At 38.7% G+C, this 19,055-nt stretch overlaps 2 protein-coding genes across 8 annotated transcripts in view; both read left to right on the top strand.

Annotated features, from left to right (window-relative positions):
• Positions 1-660: 660 nt before the first annotated feature.
• LOC107702941 (arginine/serine-rich coiled-coil protein 2-like) lies at positions 661-7,749 on the top strand. Of its 6 annotated transcripts, none has more exons than XM_016505393.1 (10): positions 661-766; positions 997-1,105; positions 1,262-1,302; positions 3,043-3,197; positions 3,296-3,415; positions 3,507-3,626; positions 5,772-5,851; positions 5,922-6,178; positions 6,767-6,856; positions 7,161-7,749. In XM_016505393.1, the coding sequence occupies exons 1-10, from the start codon at positions 761-763 to the stop codon at positions 7,347-7,349; spliced, it is 1,167 nt and encodes a 388-aa protein (XP_016360879.1). In that variant the 5' UTR covers positions 661-760; the 3' UTR covers positions 7,350-7,749. The 6 variants fall into 6 exon arrangements, with proteins under 6 accessions (XP_016360879.1, XP_016360882.1, XP_016360880.1 ...); XM_016505396.1 differs by having other exon boundaries at positions 3,021-3,197; XM_016505394.1 differs by having other exon boundaries at positions 662-766; positions 1,000-1,105.
• A 5,607-nt stretch (positions 7,750-13,356) lies between these two features.
• Positions 13,357-19,055, top strand: part of LOC107702940 (zinc finger CCHC domain-containing protein 8-like) — a 10,131-nt gene continuing 4,432 nt past the window's right edge. The window contains exons 1-11 of one of the 2 annotated variants that reach the window (XM_016505391.1): positions 13,357-13,548; positions 13,973-14,015; positions 14,104-14,178; positions 14,949-15,054; positions 15,140-15,217; positions 15,312-15,415; positions 15,528-15,593; positions 15,680-15,740; positions 15,857-15,984; positions 17,453-17,589; positions 17,756-17,865. In XM_016505391.1, the coding sequence (XP_016360877.1) occupies positions 13,425-13,548; positions 13,973-14,015; positions 14,104-14,178; positions 14,949-15,054; positions 15,140-15,217; positions 15,312-15,415; positions 15,528-15,593; positions 15,680-15,740; positions 15,857-15,984; positions 17,453-17,589; positions 17,756-17,865 (1,032 nt within the window). In that variant the 5' untranslated portion in view covers positions 13,357-13,424. The remainder of the gene's footprint in view (positions 13,549-13,972; positions 14,016-14,103; positions 14,179-14,948; positions 15,055-15,139; positions 15,218-15,311; positions 15,416-15,527; positions 15,594-15,679; positions 15,741-15,856; positions 15,985-17,452; positions 17,590-17,755; positions 17,866-19,055) is intronic. The other variant, XM_016505390.1, reaches the window with a different exon arrangement.

Genomic DNA, 19,055 nt, shown 5'->3' with positions numbered 1-19,055 from the left:
AGTGTAAATAGGTATTTGCACTTAGTGTAAATAGCATATTGCTAAAAATACTGCTATTTTCACTTAGTGTAAATAGAACCCATTGCTAATACGAGATTTGAAAAGGGAGGAAAAAAAAAAAGTTTGGCAAAAGACGGGATCGAACCCGCGTCGATCGCGTCAAAAAGCCATAGGCACACACTTATCCATCTGCGCCACTGGAGCTGATAATTTACAGCCACTTTTAACTAAATGTAAATAGAAACCCCATATTTTTTATGCCATAGTAAGGGCAATTCATACAATACATTTAAACTGAGCTACTTTAATACCATCTCTGAACTTTCTACCATGACTCTGCTGTTCTTCGGCTGGTTCTTCCTGTATACGTTGATTGACAGATGTCTCGTAATCCCAAACCAATGGCGCTGTCTCAAACTATACCTACCTCTTCCGGTTTGTCTGATTTGTCGTTGTGTTTTCTGACTTCTTATAATGTTTTCTGAATTGTTGTTGTGTTTTTTAGACTTGCATTTGCGTTTGTAATTTGTTATTTTGTTTTCAGAATTGTGATTTGTTTAGCACTTCTCTGCCACCGTCCTGATGAGATACAGTTGGGTTCAGTCAGTCCGCCCGGCCGCAGGGGGCGCTGTGCGGCTGCAGCTTCCCACGAGAATCAGGAGGAGAAGAAGAACATCCGGGCATTGTTCCGTCGCAGGAGAAACGGCTGACAGGAGCGTTCTGCTGCGCACCACAGAGAGCTCCTTTCTTTACTCTCGATATGGCGGCAAGTATTTCTGTTTGATTATTGTTTGGGGCGGGATTATATTCGACAGAAGCATGTAATTCCCCACACAGTAGTTCTGCGCTCGGGGAATGGCGGATAACAGTCGGCCCGCTCTGTGCGAACAACAAACCTGCTATCTTCAGATTAGCAGGCTAGCGGCTAACACTCGATAATAATCAGCGACGGCTGTAATACTCGTGAGTTATTGTGGCTCTGTGGTTGTGTCCCAGCAGGCACCTGAGGCCGGGCTGCAGGAGGCTCTGCTCTCAGATGAAGAGCGGCGGCGGAACTCGAAGCATCGCTCCAGATCACGATCGCCCGACCGGAAGCGGAAGTCAGGTAAACCGGGTTCATGAAGAATGGCATGGCGCAGTCGTTCTCATTACAAAAAGCATCGCAAAATAATGTCTTCCGCAGTATTCTTGTTTTCCAAATATGTAAACAGCCTTAAACAACGTCTACACAATAATGAATTCGTATGTTTTGGTCTTCTAGGAGACAAGAGGCACAGACGCAGCCACAGCAGAAGCAAAGAGGTAACTAATTTTAGTCCATTGATGTCATGTAGACCTAAATTAAACCGGTCACATCATCAGTAGTCTTACAGCTGGCATTTCTAGTGTTAGTGCTGGTAAGTATGCAGCTTAGACAGAAGGAGTGAGAGGAAAAGCACTGAGATATACTCACAACTGCATGCAATATTAAGTTTATTAATATTGATTACAGATGGAGAGAAATGTCTGTTTGGGAGCTTTTTTTAACGTCCTGTATTTTAGATCGTATGATAACTTTTCTATAATAAATTATACTCAGCGTGCTAATGCACGAAGAGACTCTCTGAACAGAAGACGCTGCTGACAGATAGCAAAATTATATGCCTACTACCTGGACAGGTAACTATCAGTCATTTGAACTTATTTGCCTATTAAACGATATCTTTTTGTCTCACAACCCCAGTTACTGCTTTTTTTTTGCAGAATTGCAATTAAAAATGAGTGGCTGTTTCTAGTGCTGGGCAGTATACCGGTTCATACCGGTGTTTATTTTTGTTATGATATGAATCAACCGCATAGCCGCTCTTTAGTGTAGATGCATGTTGATTTTATCAGACGATGCCGCGATTATAAATGAGTGACCCCTGGTTAACATGTATTAAAAGGGGTTGTGTTTAGTCACTATTTAATGTGGTGTTTTTTGACTATTCACTCATGACAGTAAAATAGGGCATTTTAAGTCAATATACTGCAGTATTTCCTCTCAATCAGTAGAAAATATGGTTAACACCCGGTCATGCATGAAAAAAAAGATACCGTCATGTACCGTGAAACCGGTATAATTTTGAAAAATACCGTGATATACATTTTTGGTCATACCGCCCAGCACTAGCTGTTTCCGATGTGAATGCATGCAGATTTGCACAGTGTTGAAGTCCGTTTAAAACCGTAGCGTTGCGCACACCAAGAGTATTTTTCAGAAATTTATTAGTTTGGTCATAATAATTGGCTGGAAGGTCATTAGGGCATTGTACGCAGTGACCGTGAGTTTCCCGTTCATTTTCACAAGAATCATGCCACTTTGTTGTGTTTAACGACAGATTGCTTTATTCATAATGTATTATTTAATGCTTTGTTAACCTGTTCTGCCCTACAAGCCTAAACACGGTGATTACACTTGTTTTTAAACTGTAAGTTTACAGCCATTTTCAGTTGGTGTTGTTACAGCGTTTTGCATTTGTATGGCAGTATTACCTTTGCATTTCTCAAAAGAAAACATTTTATGCAGAAACAAATGCGTTACACCTAAACTCACTTAATACATGTCATTTTATTTTGTTAGTTTTATTAGCTCTCACTTGCATGCAACACAGAGTGCAATATTGGAACAGAAATCGTCTCAGACGTGTAGGATATTATCACTCACTAGCATGAACCCAACTCAATCAATCCCCCAGAATACAGCATATTTAACAGTTTATTTTATTCATCTTCGTCGTTCGATGTGGGTGTTCTGTTCTTGAATGGGACAAGGCCTTTTTTTCTTTTTTGGGGTAGTGAACTGGGTGTAAATGTGTTGGTTAAATGTGCTCATTTGTGTTAAATGTAACTGTACACGATGCACTCAGATGGTGGTGGAAGTTGGCATAGGGTTTTTTAAAAACCGTTTTTCTTGTCAGAATTATTTTTTATTATTTTTTAAATTAGTTTGTGCTCAAACCAACTTACTAACTCTCTTTATTGCACTATTTTCCTGAAAGAGACCAATTCTTCTTAAAACAGGCACGGAAGAAGGCCTCTGAGAAAGCTCTGCGGTGTCGGAGCGGATCAGAGGAGCAGCTGGAGACGTCAGATAAAGACATGGAGGAGCGGCGTCGCCGGAAAGACAAGAAGTCCTCCAGACCAAGAAGCCTGTCACGATCACGCTCGAGGGAAAGGTATTTCCCTTTGATTCGTTTGAATCGTCTGAATTCATGCAACAAGTGAGTATGGCAAGGTTTAGTGTGCTTAGATGTCAAATGATATTTTACTGTAGGCGACATCACAATCGAAACCTGGACAAAAGAAGGTCTCGCTCGCGCAGTCGTGACAAGAAGAGACGGGCTAAATCTCGATCAAACTCCAGAAGCAAACACAGACATCGCAGCAAGAGCAGGTTGGAGCAAGACTGTGTTTGGGATTTTGCATGAAACTGAATGAAAATGCGGGTTTGTGCTAAGACTGTGAGATGGTGTAATTTTGTCTAGGGAGAAGAAGAAGAAGAGGACAGAGAAAGCACGGAGAAAAAGTCTGAGTCGGTCAGCGAGCCCGGTGACCTTCAGGGGCAGAAACACAGCCATGGATGCTCAGGAGGCTTTGGCCAGAAGGTAGAGCGCCGTCTGTTTCCCAGAAGTACAAAACATATGATTTACACTCTATAGAACAGCAGCGAGTTCATTTTGACTGCAAATTTTGGTTTAGTTTTAGCTAGACTCTTTTGCTTGTTAGTTCTAGTCATCTGAATTTCCAGTTTTAGTCGACTGAATATCATAGCATTTTAGTTGAGTAAATCTATAGCAGATTTGAACACGCCATATAGACACATCACAGCCTGCATGATTTGACAATCACAATAAACACATCGCAGTTTCAGTTAGGGGTGTGCAGTATTGAGAAGGAAAAAAAATGTGATTTTTTAATTTATTTTTCCCTGATAACTGTAATTTAACAATATTTTGCTGAGTGTGTTTTTGTGCTGGTATCTTGGCTGGTTTAGGCCTTTTAGTCGACTGAATATCATAGCATTTTAGTTGAGTAAATCTATAGCAGATTTGAACACGCCATATAGACACATCACAGCCTGCATGATTTGACAATCACAATAAACACATCGCAGTTTCAGTTAGGGGTGTGCAATATTGAGAAGAAAAAAAAACGTGATTTTTTTTATTTTTTTTTCCCTGATAACTAATTTAACAATATTTTGCTGAGTGTTTTTGTGCTGGTATCTTGGCTGGTTTAGGCCTGTCATGGATAAATTACACTAAAACCGCCTGTAGGTGGCAGCAAGTCTCTGTCTTAATGAGTGAATCATTGAATCGTCCATTCAAACGATTCATTCAAAACTTCTGATTAATTTAGAAATCAAGCATGTCTTTATGAATGGATCTTTGAATCGTTGACTCAAATGATTCGTTCAAAAACAGATTCATTCAGGAAGAAACACAGTTGTGTGTTGCTCGGAGACGCACAAATCTTCTCCGGCTTTGTTTGGAACTATTTTCATTGGTGAAACAGAAAAAAAGAGACACTATTGTGTCTAAAATGTAACTCACTCAATATTGACTTCTTGTTTGCTGAACTGTTGTATAAAATTAATATCGCATTTGTGATCACGCTCTCGTGCTCATATTTAGGAAAATGGCACTGTTGCCTGTGTCATATTACTTAACTCTATAATAGGATGTAACGATTCACTCAACTCACGATGCGATACAATTCACGATACAATAATTTTTTGAGATTTAATTCAAATTATAAATGAAATGGTTTCCTTTTATTATTTCTCAGACAAAATGCTGCACATTTCTGCACATTGAAATATGTCAAATAACAAAACTAAATTGCACGATGCGATACAATTCACGATACAATAATTTTTTGAGATTTAAGACAAATTATAAATGAAATGTTTTCCTTTTATTATTTCTCAGACAAAATGCTGCACATTTCTGCACATTGAAATATGTCAAATAACAAAACTAAATTTAACTTTAAAAACAACCCCCAAATCAAATAAATAAATGCAAATAAATAAATCTCTTCAAATAAACAAACTAAGGCTTTGCCTGTGCTCTTTTAATTTACAGTTAGAGGCAACCACCGTATTTTAATCGCGATCCAAACAAAGACGTTGCATAAATACAGCATGAGTAATTTTTAATCAAAATTAGATTGCATCATTTTGAAATTTGTAGCACTTATTTGTATTGATTTTCAACCGGCTCGGATGCATCGTTACATCCCCACTATATAAATATAAAAACAAACTCATACAGGGATATTTGTCTTTCATAACTTGAATTACAGTGGCATTCTAATCAGCTTCAGCACACATGTAGACTTCTGGACTTTCAGGACGGGTTTTTGTTTAGTTTTTGCAAAGTGAGTGACGCTCGATAATGTCAGCTTGCATAATCGTTAAAATAAAGCAATAAGCCCCGTGAAGCCGTGGTTTACAGTGAATTTATAACAGCTAAGGGGCGTTGTTAGGCACGAGCTGTTATAAATTCACTGTAAACCAAGGCTTCACGGGGCTTATTGCTTTTATAAAACGGTTATTCCATATACGTAGTAAGGTTTCACAAAATAAAACAGAGCAAATAAAGTGTAATGATATTAATAAAAACAGTATTCTTCCACCAAACAGCAGCAAAACCACCCACTGTGAAAACCACCTAAAGGATCCGACTAGTCGATGAGAAGCCTTGTAGTTTTCACCTTCACTGAATATGTTCTCCTCTCACTCTTAGGTTGGAGAGAGCAAAGAAGCTTCAAGAACAGAAAGAAAAAGAGTTGTTGGAAAAACGGCAACAACAAGAGATAGCAGCAGGTAAGTAACTGGCACAGATCATCTGAGCTCAGCGCTACATCTCTCTGATATATGGCTGGTTTCCCAACAGAAGCAGCTCCACTCTTGTGCGATACGGCCGCGGCAGCACCCAGTCCTGGCCTGAACGTTGCAGCGCTGCTTGCGTCCGGCACACAGGTCACTCCTCAGATCGCAATGGCCGCTCAGATGGCGGCGCTTCAGGCCAAAACGCTGGCAGAGACGGGCATTGCTGTGCCAAGCTACTACAATCCCTCAGCGGTGAACCCAATGAAGTTTGCAGAGCAGGAGAAGAAGAGGAAAATGTTGTGGCAGGGGAAAAAAGAAGGGGTGAGGACTAGCAAGTCACTGATAATGTAATTAATATATGTTTGGATTAATTGTTCTTGAGTCTATAGCAGCCCATAGAACAGTTTATGGGAACGTTATGAAATTTGGCAGACTGATAGGATAGTCTGAACATTAACCAAAGCAAATTCTAACTCAAATCCTCTAGCGCCACAGACAGCTCAGCTGTGCATTTGTGTTTATTCAAAACGTGACACAAGCTAAACATGTTTCCCGATCACTTCTGGGCTCGTTCTGAGTTGGAAGCACCCCGTGACAAATTTTGCATCTTTTTATGCCATAAACAAAATTCTGGTCAAAATCGTATGCCATTTTGACCAAAACTGGCTCTGATCGTCTTCAGACCAAGCTTTTTGATAGACCACACTGTTTTTATAACTTTTGCACAGTCTGACCAAAAATCATAACACCAGAAAAATAATCTTTAGTGCTCATTTTGCCATTGATAAGTGATTCGCTTTTGCAAAGTACTAGCTGCGTCTCATTCTAGTAACAGTGCTTTTGACATCCTTAAAATCTTATGTGTGTTTTAAGATGTTCAGCATTAATATATATGTGTTTGTGTTGTAGGACAAGTCACAAACAGCTGAGCTTTGGGAGAAGCTGAGTTTTGGCAATAAAGACCAAAATGTGAAGTTTCGCAAACTTATGGGCATCAAAGTAAGCGTTCTCCTTTTCTACTTTTCTTTCGAAATGCTCTTAATGTGTGAACTGGAGAAATCGCTCATTTTAATATAGAAATTATTTTTTTATATTGTTATAGTTTGTATTCATATTTTGAATTGGCTTTTAGTTTTTAGTGATTTTGTCATTATTTTATTATTTACCTTTTTTTCAGTTTTAGTTTTTATTTCCAGTTAGTAATTTCAATGCTTCAACATCAAGTATTTATATTTGATTGCAATTAACAAAGATGTTTGAATAGTTTTAGTTGATGCTGATGACCCTGTTGTGTTCACCGTAGGATGAAGAAGAAGGTAGCTCATCAGGAGCTGCTAATGAAGAAGGACTCAAAACCTTGCAGCAGCAAGAAGAGATGTTCCGCAATCTGGATGTTCAGTATGAGATGGCCCGTTCACAGACACACACGCAGAGAGGAATGGGCCTTGGATTCTCCTCCTCGTTTTCCTCAAGGGGCATGGATGCTGTCTGAACATTCTGTGTTCGTGCTTCTCTTTTCTGTAAATTCTGGCCGACGTTGCCGCTGTAAAGCTGATTTGTACGTGCTTGTAGAGAATGCCGGTGCATTAGCTTGCATGTATGATTCATCCGATCCGTCCTTGTATTCGTTTTGAAAATTCACCTGTAAATACAGTTGAGTGCTCAAGCATATACCATTGCTTGGTCTCTGAAAATTGTGTTTAATATTGTAAAGCTTTTGTTTGGATTTTGGGAAACATGATTGTATATTTCACTGTGTTTGTATTGAAACTGTCTAAAGCTAGCGATTCCTGATATATCAGTGACTAAGGGTACCGGGGGCTATGATATATTGTGAATGCTGTAATGCTTTTAATAAAATTGTTACTACATAAATATATTAAGGACGCAAATTAACATGACAGATGTTTCTTCAGTTTCTACCAAAAAAACAGAGCAACACCATTTCATGTTTAGAACAATAAAATCATTTAATATACAGAATACATTTCATCATTGGATCATACTTTTTTGATCTTTGACTATATTTCTACTAAAAGAATCTGACGTTGAAAGATTGGAACAATTGAAAACTTTTGGCAAAGCAGGTTTATATAGCACATTTCATGCACGATGGTAATTCTAAGTGCTTTACATTAAAAAATAATCACAACAATTAAAGAGAAGTTGATTTAAAATAATTAAAACAAAAAGAGACATAAAATACAGTGCAATCATTGGGCTGTAGCACAGAGCTCATTCAGTAAATGCACAGCTAAACAGATGTGTTTTGAGTCTGGATTTAAATGCACATCTGATCTCTTCTGGAAGCTGGTAGCTGAAAGCGGACTCCCCTTGTTTTGTGTGAACCCTTGGTATTTCTAACGGACTCGATCCTAATGATCTGAGTGGTCTTAGGTTTATATTCAGTGAGCATATCTGCAATGTATTTAGGTCCTAGGCCATTGAGTGATTTATAAACGAGTAAAAGTACTTTAAAATCAATCCTAAATGTAACTGGAAGCCAGTGTAAGGAGCTGAGGACTGGTGTGATATGCTCAGATTTTCTGGTTCTAGTCAGAATCCTGGCAGCAGCGTTCTGGATGAGCTGCAGCTGTCTAATGGTCTTCTTGGGAAGGCCGGTGAGGAGACCATCACAATAGTCCACCCTGCTGGTGAAAAAGGCATGAACAAGTTTCTCCAAGTCTTGACTGGAAACAAAACATCTAATTCTTGCAATGTTTTTTAGATGATAGTACGCTGATTTAGTTACTGCTTTGACATGACTACTGAAACTAAGGTCTGTCTCCAGAATCACACCAAGATTCCTGACTTGATTTTTAGTTGTTAGACCCCTAGAGTCAAGGTATGCATTCACCTTGAGAACTTCATCTTTGTTTCCAAATGCAATGGCTTCAGTTTTCTCTGTGTTTAACTGAAGAAGGTTTTGGCACATCCAGCTGTTAATTTCATCAATGCATTGGCAGAGGGAGTCAATAGGGCTGTAGTCATTTGGAGATAATGCTAGGTAAATCTGGGTATCATCAGCATAGCTGTGATAGGCAATTTGGTTCTTTCTCATTATTTGACTTAGTGGGAGCATATATAGGCTGAACAAGAGTGGTCCCAGAACTGAGCCTTGAGGGACTCCACATGTAATGGACGTCCACCCAGTTTTCCAGTCTCTCTAGTAGTATATTATGATCGACAGTGTCAAACGCAGCACTGAGATCTAGTAGTACCAGCTCTGATATTTTGCCAGAATCAGAATTTAAACGAATATCATTTATCTTTATGAGTGCTGTCTCTGTGCTGTGATGCGGTAGGAAACCAGACTGAAAATTGTCTAGGTATCCATTTGAGTTTAAGAAGCTTTTCAGCTTCTTAAAATCTTACGATTTTCAACGATCTTGCCTATTAAAGGAGGATTTGATATCGGTCTATAGTTGCTCATATGGTGTTATCCAGATTGCTCTTTTTCAGGAGGGGCTTAACAACTGCAGTTTTCAGGGAGTTTGGAAAAAGTTTACCACTTCTAAGAGATCGGCTTCTAAACAGTTAAACACTTTTGAAAAAGAAAAAAAAAAAAAAAAAAAAAAAATGTGGGAGGTGTCAAGGCAGCAGGTTGAAAATTCCAAAATGTAGCCACTATTAACAGTGTTTGCCTAGTCCTTGTACTAGCTTGCATTACTGTGATCTTACGATTCTTAATAGGTGAGTTAAGCCTAGGCTGATCTAATTTAAACTACCTCAGAAAATATGCATACTAAAATTAATGATTAGAAATGGTTGTTATGAGTGTTCCAGTGGAAGGTCAACTGCACACCAAAGATACACACTTTGACTGAATTGACTGAATTAAATCCTAGCTTACTATAGTGCATGTTAAGCTTATAATATAATACACTCCAGGCTTTTATTTTAGTGTATATAGGTTATACATTGTACACTTAGTATAGTTGCCTGACAGTATTTGTTCTAATCAAAATCCAAATTGACAAATATCCTCTTCAAACCAAAGTGCCTCTATTAAATATAAATGATTGTGATTATTATTAGAATATAACAATGCTAATACTAATAATGAAAGATCATTTAACAAATATTTTTTTGTAGCCAATTTAATTATAAATGGACTTAAAAAAAAAAAAAAGTATACAGGATGTTCTTATATGTTGTTTTCATTCTAAAATTAATACGACAAGTGAGTTCATAATGCATTTTGCATAAAATAGTAATTACCCCAAAACTCTAATAACATGTTCACAATTGTATTATATTTTGAAAATATATAAAACATTATGCACATTTGTTACATTTAACGTACTACATTGTGAGTTACTACATGATGCATTATTCTGCAATTGTATGCAACCATAATGGAGAGGACCACTCTCAAATCCAGTCTCAAACTTGTGAATGCACTGGTTTAACATCATGTGACATATTACGGACTGATTGGATTTATTTTTCTGGTCTTTTACAACAGCTACAGAATGCCCTGACAGCCAGCAGCTACACTTTGTCACGTTGCACACACACGAGGAACGAGGGGACGCTGGAGAATACTTTACCAAGACTTTATTTGCACCAAGGGACACGAACACAGGAAGACGTTCAACAGCAGACAGAGAACTAGGGACCGGGAACACTTTAAATACACACGAGGAGGGGATGACGAGACACACCTGGGATCCATGAACCATCATGGGGAACACCTGGGACAAATTAAACATGGGAAAGGAACACCTGGGGAGCAAGACACAGACAAAACATGGAACAGAGTCTGACACACTTATGCCGTTACCTTTGGTATATAATATTGGAATATCCCTAATCTTTCTCGTAACTGGCATATCCAAATACTGTTTATTTACGCGTAAGATAGAACCATCTGTTGAATCATGTGAAGCAGCAAAAACGCCATCTGATATAAATCACATGAAGCTACGCAGAAACTGAGTTGGACAGGTTTATCATCCTTCTTTCAGATCCAGCAGCAGAGGCATTGCCATTCATTTGGAGGTCCTGGAAACGGTTCACTAATCCAGCTGCATCATAGCCATTTCCAGCTCCTATATGTGGCCTTCAGATCATCGGCACACAAACTTTCATCCAAGCTGCTTAACTTCTTAACAGGTTGGCCTAAAATCATGAGAGTGCTCTCTTTATATTCCTTTTAGGACCAAGCACTACATTTGTCAACAGCTAGCTGTGGAAATGGCATAAAAGAAACGATTTATTTGGAATAATTTGTGCTTTCAGGCTATTAACCTACAAAACTGCCACCTTCTGACACGTAATGCATCACCTACATCTAAGTATGCTTATTTGCGTATTAGACTGGAATACGAGACATGATTGTGATTGGCAAATTCTAGGATGAGCAATAAAATGGGGTATTCGCTGTGTCATTTATTCGAGATTTCCATAGATCCTTATCAACACAATTATTTATTTTATTAGAGATTTTGAAGACACAAGGACTTAATAAAAGTCATAAAATAACCAACTGATTGGTTTTCGCTGCAAACGTCTGTGTCTGAGAACAGATCAGCTCCGAGAAAGAGAGGGATCATCGGAGAAAGAAACAAATAAATATAATATATAAACTGAAATTTCATTCATCTGAAGAATTATCTGACCATACAAAATAAATATTCATACATTAATGATTTAAATTGCTTTTTTTTTTTTTTTGAGCAATCATCAGGTTGTACAACTACACTACCAGAAGTCTCTACTTTCTTCATTTAACCCTCTGGTGTTGTTCATTTGGGAGTCACACTTGTGTTGTTGGCCATCAAAAGTTACCTGAAATGTATTTTTAGTCAAATCAATGTAATACATTTTTGTTCAATAACATTTTTTCTTTTTGCTTTTGTATTTTGAGAGAATTTCATGGTACTATTTAATATTTATGCAATAATTATGATAATTTTTTACCATTGAGAATAATACTTTTTTTTCTAATAATCTTGTATTACTTTTCAATTATGGCAGTATTTCATGTTAAAATGTAGACAATGCCTTTAAAATCCACTTTGTGAAGGCAGATTAGTGCCATCTGGTGGGAGTAAAAAAAAGAAAAACTTCTGAAATTCTGAGAGAGTCATGTATAGCGCTATATAAAAGAGTTGTTTTTAGACATAGATACTTATTTTTGTGGATTTGGATTTATATTTAGACATTCTCAAAGACAACTTTTTGTAAAGGTTGTTTTTTTTTTATTTTGGTTGAAATGTTGGTTTTGAAATATTTTTTCATTAATTGTACTACAGTCAAACCTGAACACAAAGAAATGCATTTTATGACACATATCATCAGGGGCCAGTTGCATAAATATAGCCACTGTGTTAATTAAGACTGTCTCTTAAGAACTAATCAGTCCTACTTTTTGGATTCAAATGAGACCATTCTCCATTTTTATAGCTGACTTTAAAAAAGTTATGACCAGTCTTAAAGAAAAATAATTAGATGACTGAGTTTTTAAGACTAGTCTAAGCGGTTCATGCAACCGACCACAGAGTTCAACAAAAAATGTAACAAGAATGAACAGGAATGCTTTATCAGAGGTTAATCAATCTGATTTTAACCTCTTATTTGAGACTTCTGGCTCAATTTTGCCATATTGTAACACACACCAGTTCATTTGTGTGTGTATAATAGTGTTCTGTGTGTGTGTGTGTGTGTCTGTCTGTCTGTGTGTAAGTGTGTGTATCTGTGTGAGTGTGTGTGTGTGTGTGTGTGTGTGTGTGTGTGTGTGAGTGTGTGTGTGTGTGTGTGTGTGTGTGTGTGTGTGTGTGTGTGTGTATGTGTGTGTGTGAGAGTGTCTGTGAGTATGTGTGTGTGTGTGTGTGTGTCTCTCTCTGTGTGTGTGTGTGTGTGTGTTTGAGTGCATGTGCCTGTTTTATTTTCTTGATGTTTTATAGTGTAACCCCTTCCTTTGTGTCTGTGCTTTTACAGCATTGTGGCTAAATTACTGTTTTTATTTCATGTATTTGCAAAAACATGCTTTGTGTTACAGTCACACTAGTTCATATGTGGGTCTGTGTGTATTTCTATTTCCCATTAATTTCCAATGGCGGTCATTTTTGACCGTGAACAACACAAGTGACAATTTTTCAGGACCATTTAGCTTTTTCGAATCAAGTCCACGACTTTATTTATTTATTTGCGGTCACAAAAGTAATCAAGTTTCGTAACATTCCGATGAAGTAGCGATTTTTAAAATCTAAAATGACCGAAAAAACACCAGACGGTTAAAATTATTAGGAAAAAGATTGATTATGAACAATAATACAGATGATTATTATTATTACACATTAATAGATGCATTTAATTTATTAACAATCAAGGCAAGGGAAACACACGCTGGAGAAACAAGAACCCGCAGTGATTGATCCTTTTGGAAAATTAAAATGAACTGCTCAGGTGGAGCGGCGAATCAGACCGCTTTCGCTATGAAGTGTTTGTTTACATGCTTAAACGGACGTTACTTCCGGGTTCCGGTCTCCGAGCCAATCAGCGGTCACGCGTCAGCGCGTCGCAGGATTTGTCCTCCGGGTCTACGCTGCGCTCGTCAAACATGGCTGCGGTGGAGTTTGGAGACAGCGAGCTGTTCGAGCAGTTCGGGGAGAACGCGTCGGAGCGCGGGCTGCGGGAGACACTAGAAGCGTGCGGAGAAACAGCCGCGCGTCTGAAGGCGGAGAATATCCTTACAGACACTCACGCGACCCATAAAGCCCACAAGCCCGTGCAGAGAAATGCGTAGATCAGTTGAGTTGCGACAGAAATAGGATTCGGTTTGCACCGGTAGCACAGAATGTATTCATTCTGTATGGTCTTTAATCCATATTATAACTCTTGTTATGCTATTTTGGAATGTTTTTATCGTCAAAAAAAAATCATACTGAAACAGCAACCTTTCACATTCTGCAAGTGCTCTCAGACATGTACAGAAGGAGACGAGGGTTAAATGAGCTTTAGTGTCATCTGTTTCTAATGATCAGGAACACCAAACCTGACTGATTGTATGCTATTGACTCCCAAGTGTGACGGTTGTTTTGATTGTATTCACTGTTTGTCTCTGTCTTTATATTGAGCCTCAAAGTTTGAACCTTAATGCTGATGCACATGAGGAGCTGAAGAGAAAGCTGAACATATTAAGTCGTCCTGCGTGAGTAAAGAGGGAGCTTATGTCAGTGTGTGGTTAAACTGGCCATTCATTCACATTTATTGACTATCAAAGGTCATTTGTATTCCAGGGGGATAAAAATAGAAGATTCCAAAATCGATGGACCACTTTGTCAAATTAATTATGGAAACAACATCATTTCCAGGTTTGTGTGTGTGTCTCTCTCTCTCTCTCTCTGTGTGTGTGTGTGTCTGTTTGTGTGTGTGTGTGTGTGTGTGTCTGTGTGTGTGTGTGTGTGTGTGTCTGTGTGTGTGTGTGTGTGTGTGTCTGTGTGTGTGTGTGTGTGTGTGTCTGTGTGTGTGTGTGTGTGTGTGTCTGTGTGTGTGTGTGTGTGTGTGTCTGTGTGTGTGTGTGTGTGTGTGTCTGTGTGTGTGTGTGTGTGTGTGTCTGTGTGTGTGTGTGTGTGTGTGTCTGTGTGTGTGTGTGTGTGTGTGTCTGTGTGTGTGTGTGTGTGTGTGTCTGTGTGTGTGTGTGTGTGTGTGTCTGTGTGTGTGTGTGTGTGTGTGTCTGTGTGTGTGTGTGTGTGTGTGTCTGTGTGTGTGTGTGTGTGTGTGTCTGTGTGTGTGTGTGTGTGTGTGTCTGTGTGTGTGTGTGTGTGTGTGTCTGTGTGTGTGTGTGTGTGTGTGTCTGTGTGTGTGTGTGTGTGTGTGTGTGTCTCTGTCTGTGTGTGTGTTTTATGTCCGTGTTATAAAAATAAATAAAATCAATAACATTGATTGTGTGTGTGTGTGTGTGTGTGTGTGTGTGTTTAGGCAGTGTCGGAAAGAAAGTCTGTCTGTGTGTGTGTGTGTGTGTGTGTGTGTGTGTGTGTGTGTGTGTGCGTGTGTGTGTCTCTGTGTGTGTGCGTCTTTGTGTGTCTGTGTTTGTCTCTGTATGTGTTTGTGTGTGTGTGTGTGTGTGTGTGTGTGTGTTTAGGCAGTGTCGGAAAGAAATGGAGGACTTCATCTGCTGTCTTGTCCAGAAGAGGCTACAAGAGTGTAGAAATGATCCGGAAGGCTCTGCTCTTCATGTCAAGCCACATGTACGCCTTCACTGTCTCTGAACGTCTCTTACAGCAGTCTTCATCAGTACGCTGCATCATCACACGCTGTTGTTTGTTTTTGTAGCATTCAGGTTTCGTTATGGAGGAGAGCTACAAAGCAAAGACTTCCAGTGACTCCAAGCACATGAAGAATGCTTTCAGTGTGAGTTCTGCAAACCAGAGCCAGCACACGCTATTCCTACGCAGTCACCAAACCACCACAAACGAAACCCGTACTTCTTGTTCTTGGTTTGTAGGTGATAGGGAGTGTCTTGTACTTCACCAGCTTCTGTGTTGATAAACTTGGCCAGCCGCTGCTGAATGAAAACCCGCAGCTGACTGACGGATGGGAGGTTCCCAAGTATCCTAAACGCTTATAGCCAGCTCTGCTCTCACACTTGCTCTAGACAATGCTTTTAGTCTGTTTGAATCATGTCTATGCGCATCACTGCTCCTGAATCATTTTTGCAAAGATATCCGCAGATCTTCGGCCAGATCATCGCCCTCGAGGGCCAAGAGGTGCAGATAAAGGAGAAAAGGTATGCCAAGAGTTCACTATAGCAGCATTTCAATATTCATATGTTTATGATGTTGCAAGACTTGCTTTTTGGTGTTGTCTTCACAGGCCGAGACCATGCTGTTTCAACTGCTGCTCTGAGGACCATCAGCTGCGAGACTGTCCAGAGGTGTTTCTCTTTACTCATAGACAATATTAATACTTGCATGCACATTATTATGTTTTGAAGTCGACGTAAGGTCATTTGTGACTGAGTTATGAATCAGTCTTTTTGGACTGTTCAAGCCCAAAGATATGGCTCGTATCAATGAAAAGAGGAAGGAGTTTTCGCAGAACAGCAATCAGAGCAACCAGCGCTACCATGCAGAAGAGGTCGAAGAGCGCTTTGCAAAGTACAAGCCAGGAATACTGAGGTCAGCCTTCTTGTGAAGCGTCTGTCATTGCACGTTTCTTCTTTCTTTCTTTAAATCTTTTTGTTTTCATATAAAGCAAACATTTGAACACAGGAGAGGCCCAAAAACAAATAGAAAACAACAGTACAGAGGATTGAAATGAACGGAAGTATGAACTAAACAATGTAACGAGTGTCAGAGACCCTAATAAAGTATAATATAAGGATATTCAAATCAAAATATCATGGTTGCATCATAAAAGCATTTAATATGAAAGGTGATCATATTCCCGCATCGTCTATTAGAGATTTCCAGATTGTCCCAAATAAATCTAAAATGTCATTATTGATCAATCGCAATTTGTGAGTATATTGTTCAGCAGTTCACTCAACCAGACACAAAATATTGGAACCATTTCCACCTCTGAAGAATGCTAAAACTATACCTAAAAAAATAAGCAGGCATGCATTTTTATTATAAGATTAATTAGCAATTAACTAAACAAATGAATCAGGAGCTTTGCATTTAATGCATTCGATGGTTAGTTCATCCAAGAATGAAAACTCACCCGCATTTCATTGCAAACCCACTTTCATTCGTCTTCAAAACACAAGTGAAGATATTTTTAATGATAGCCCACATCCTACTTTAATGAATGGGTTGCATGTAAAAATGTGAAGTGTCTTTGAAGCCTTATGCTGCGTGCGTTGAAATACTCAAACAGGAATCAAACACTTCTGCGTGTTAAGAGAAGTCGGCATTCAAAAATTACAGACCTGTACACACAGTTTCTCAGCATATCAGTCCATTTGCCCAGGAAGAAACACACTGCACATTTGAACTGAATATATCTTTTGGGAATTATGCTTTAGCCTTTAGTCTCAAAGCTAACAGATGTGGACTCACACTTCCATTTCATGTGATTTTATTTGTGACCCTGGAGCACAAAACCAGTCATACGGGTCAATTTTTTTGAAATTGAGATTTAATCATCATCTGAAAGCTGTATAAATAATTTTTCCATTGATGTATGGTTTGTTAGGATCGGACAATATTTGGCTGAGATACAACTATTTGAAAATCTGGAATCTGAGGGTGCAAAAAAATCTAAATATTGAGAAAATCATCTTTAAAGTTGTTCAAATGAAGTTCTTAGCAATGCATATTACTAATCAAAAATTAAGTTTTGATATATTTACAGTAGGAAATTTACAAAATATCTTCATGGAACATGGTCTTTACTTAATATCCTAATGATTTTTGGCATAAAAGAAAAATCTATAATTTTGACCCATACAATATATTGTTGGCTATTGCTACAAATATACCCCAGCGACTTAACACTGCTTTTGTGCTCCATAGTCACATTTCACAATTTTGACTCTAGCGCTGATTTTGTCTTTCCACCATTATTTTAATTTGGTAATATAAGTGTCATTTTTATGAGAATCAACTCAGATGAAGTGTGTTTTATGTTGTCTCCGTGTAGTCAAGATCTTCTCGATGCTCTTGGGATCACTACAAACACTCTTCCTCCGTTCATCTATCGCATGAGAGAGATCGGCTACCCTCCTGGCTGGTTAAAAGAGGCAGAGATGGAAAACTCCGGCCTGACGCTCTATGATGGTAAGAGCCCGCGTTTAGTTTCTCAGATCCCTTAATTGTAGGGAGATTCCTACTAAGGGTTTTCCTATGTAAGGTTTTGTTCAAGATCTTCACCTGTCATAAGCGGGATTCAAGAAGGATGGTGTTTTAAGTGTTCCACCATCGACTCTTTACCTTTCTTTGCAAGGATCGAACGATGGAGATGAAAATAACCACAGCCAAAAGATCTCTTACGATGTCTCGAAGCTGGTTGACTTTCCTGGCTTCAATTGCTCTGCATCACCCAGCGTGAGAGATGTAAGTGAACATACTCTCTTATTGCACACGAAACAGTATGCGAGCACAGCGCTGCATTAGGATGGAACATACTGGAAAGAAACTGAACAGAAATAAGAACAAGAAATGCCCCTTATTGCATGTTGCATGCGAGTGGCTCCCGTTACGGTCAAAGTCTGGTGGACTTTACAATACAATACAAATTTTATTTCAATAGCACATATAAAACACCTGCCATCGACCAAAGTGCTTTCCAGCATCATTACATACAGTCACACAAACAAAAATTTAATCCTGATCACTCTAATCAATTTTAAAAGCTATACTACTAAAAACTAATCTAAAAACTAAATCTAAAACTAAGGTCGAATACATTATAACACCCAAATCCTTGACATGATCTGAAACACTTAACATCATAGAGGCCAGCCTACTTATAATTTCCTTGGAAGCAGAAGAGGGTCCAAAGACGGCACACTCAGTCGTATTAGTATTAAGATGAAGAAAATTGCTTGCCAACCAGGCTCTAATCTCACCTAAACACTGAACAAATCCATCAAAGGGTTGAGAGCCGTTTGGATCTATGGGGTGTCGTCTGCATATAGATGATACATAATATTATATTTACGAAAAGTTAAGCCCAGGAGGCACATATGTAATGAAAATAAAATAGGTTCAAGGATAGACCCCTGTGGCACACCACTAATTTAGTAATTTAGCTGATGAAGAACACAAATCTCCAAGGCAAACCGAGAATGATCTATCTTTTAAATGTGATTTAAACCAATATATAGGGCAGTACCCCTAATTCCAACATCTTCCAAACACTGCAATAAAAGACCATGATCCGTGGTATCAAAGAAATCGTGAGATCGAGTAAAATAAGGATAACTACCTTTCCAGAATCAACTGTCATATAAAATATCATTAAAAACCTCAAGTAGGGCAGATCCTGTAGAGACCTAAAACCTGACTGGAACATATCTATAACAGCATTCGTATCTAAATATGAAGCAAGTTAAGATAGAACCACCTTCTCCAAAGCCTTCGATAAAAAAGGTAGTTTCGATATAGGTCGATAATTACTCAAAAAGTGTACTTAAGTACTGTCCGCCTCTGCTTCAGTCTAATTTAAATCCATCAAATTCTAATGCGTGTGTGTCTCTGTGTGTGTGTGTGTGTGTGTGTGTGTGTGTGTGTGTGTGTGTGTG

Source organism: Sinocyclocheilus anshuiensis, unplaced genomic scaffold (assembly GCF_001515605.1).
Source record: "Sinocyclocheilus anshuiensis isolate Anshui unplaced genomic scaffold, SAMN03320099.WGS_v1.1 scaffold238, whole genome shotgun sequence".
Lineage (NCBI taxonomy): Eukaryota > Metazoa > Chordata > Actinopteri > Cypriniformes > Cyprinidae > Sinocyclocheilus > Sinocyclocheilus anshuiensis.
Note: the sequence above shows the minus strand (reverse complement) of the source record. Positions and strands in the feature narration are given on the sequence as shown.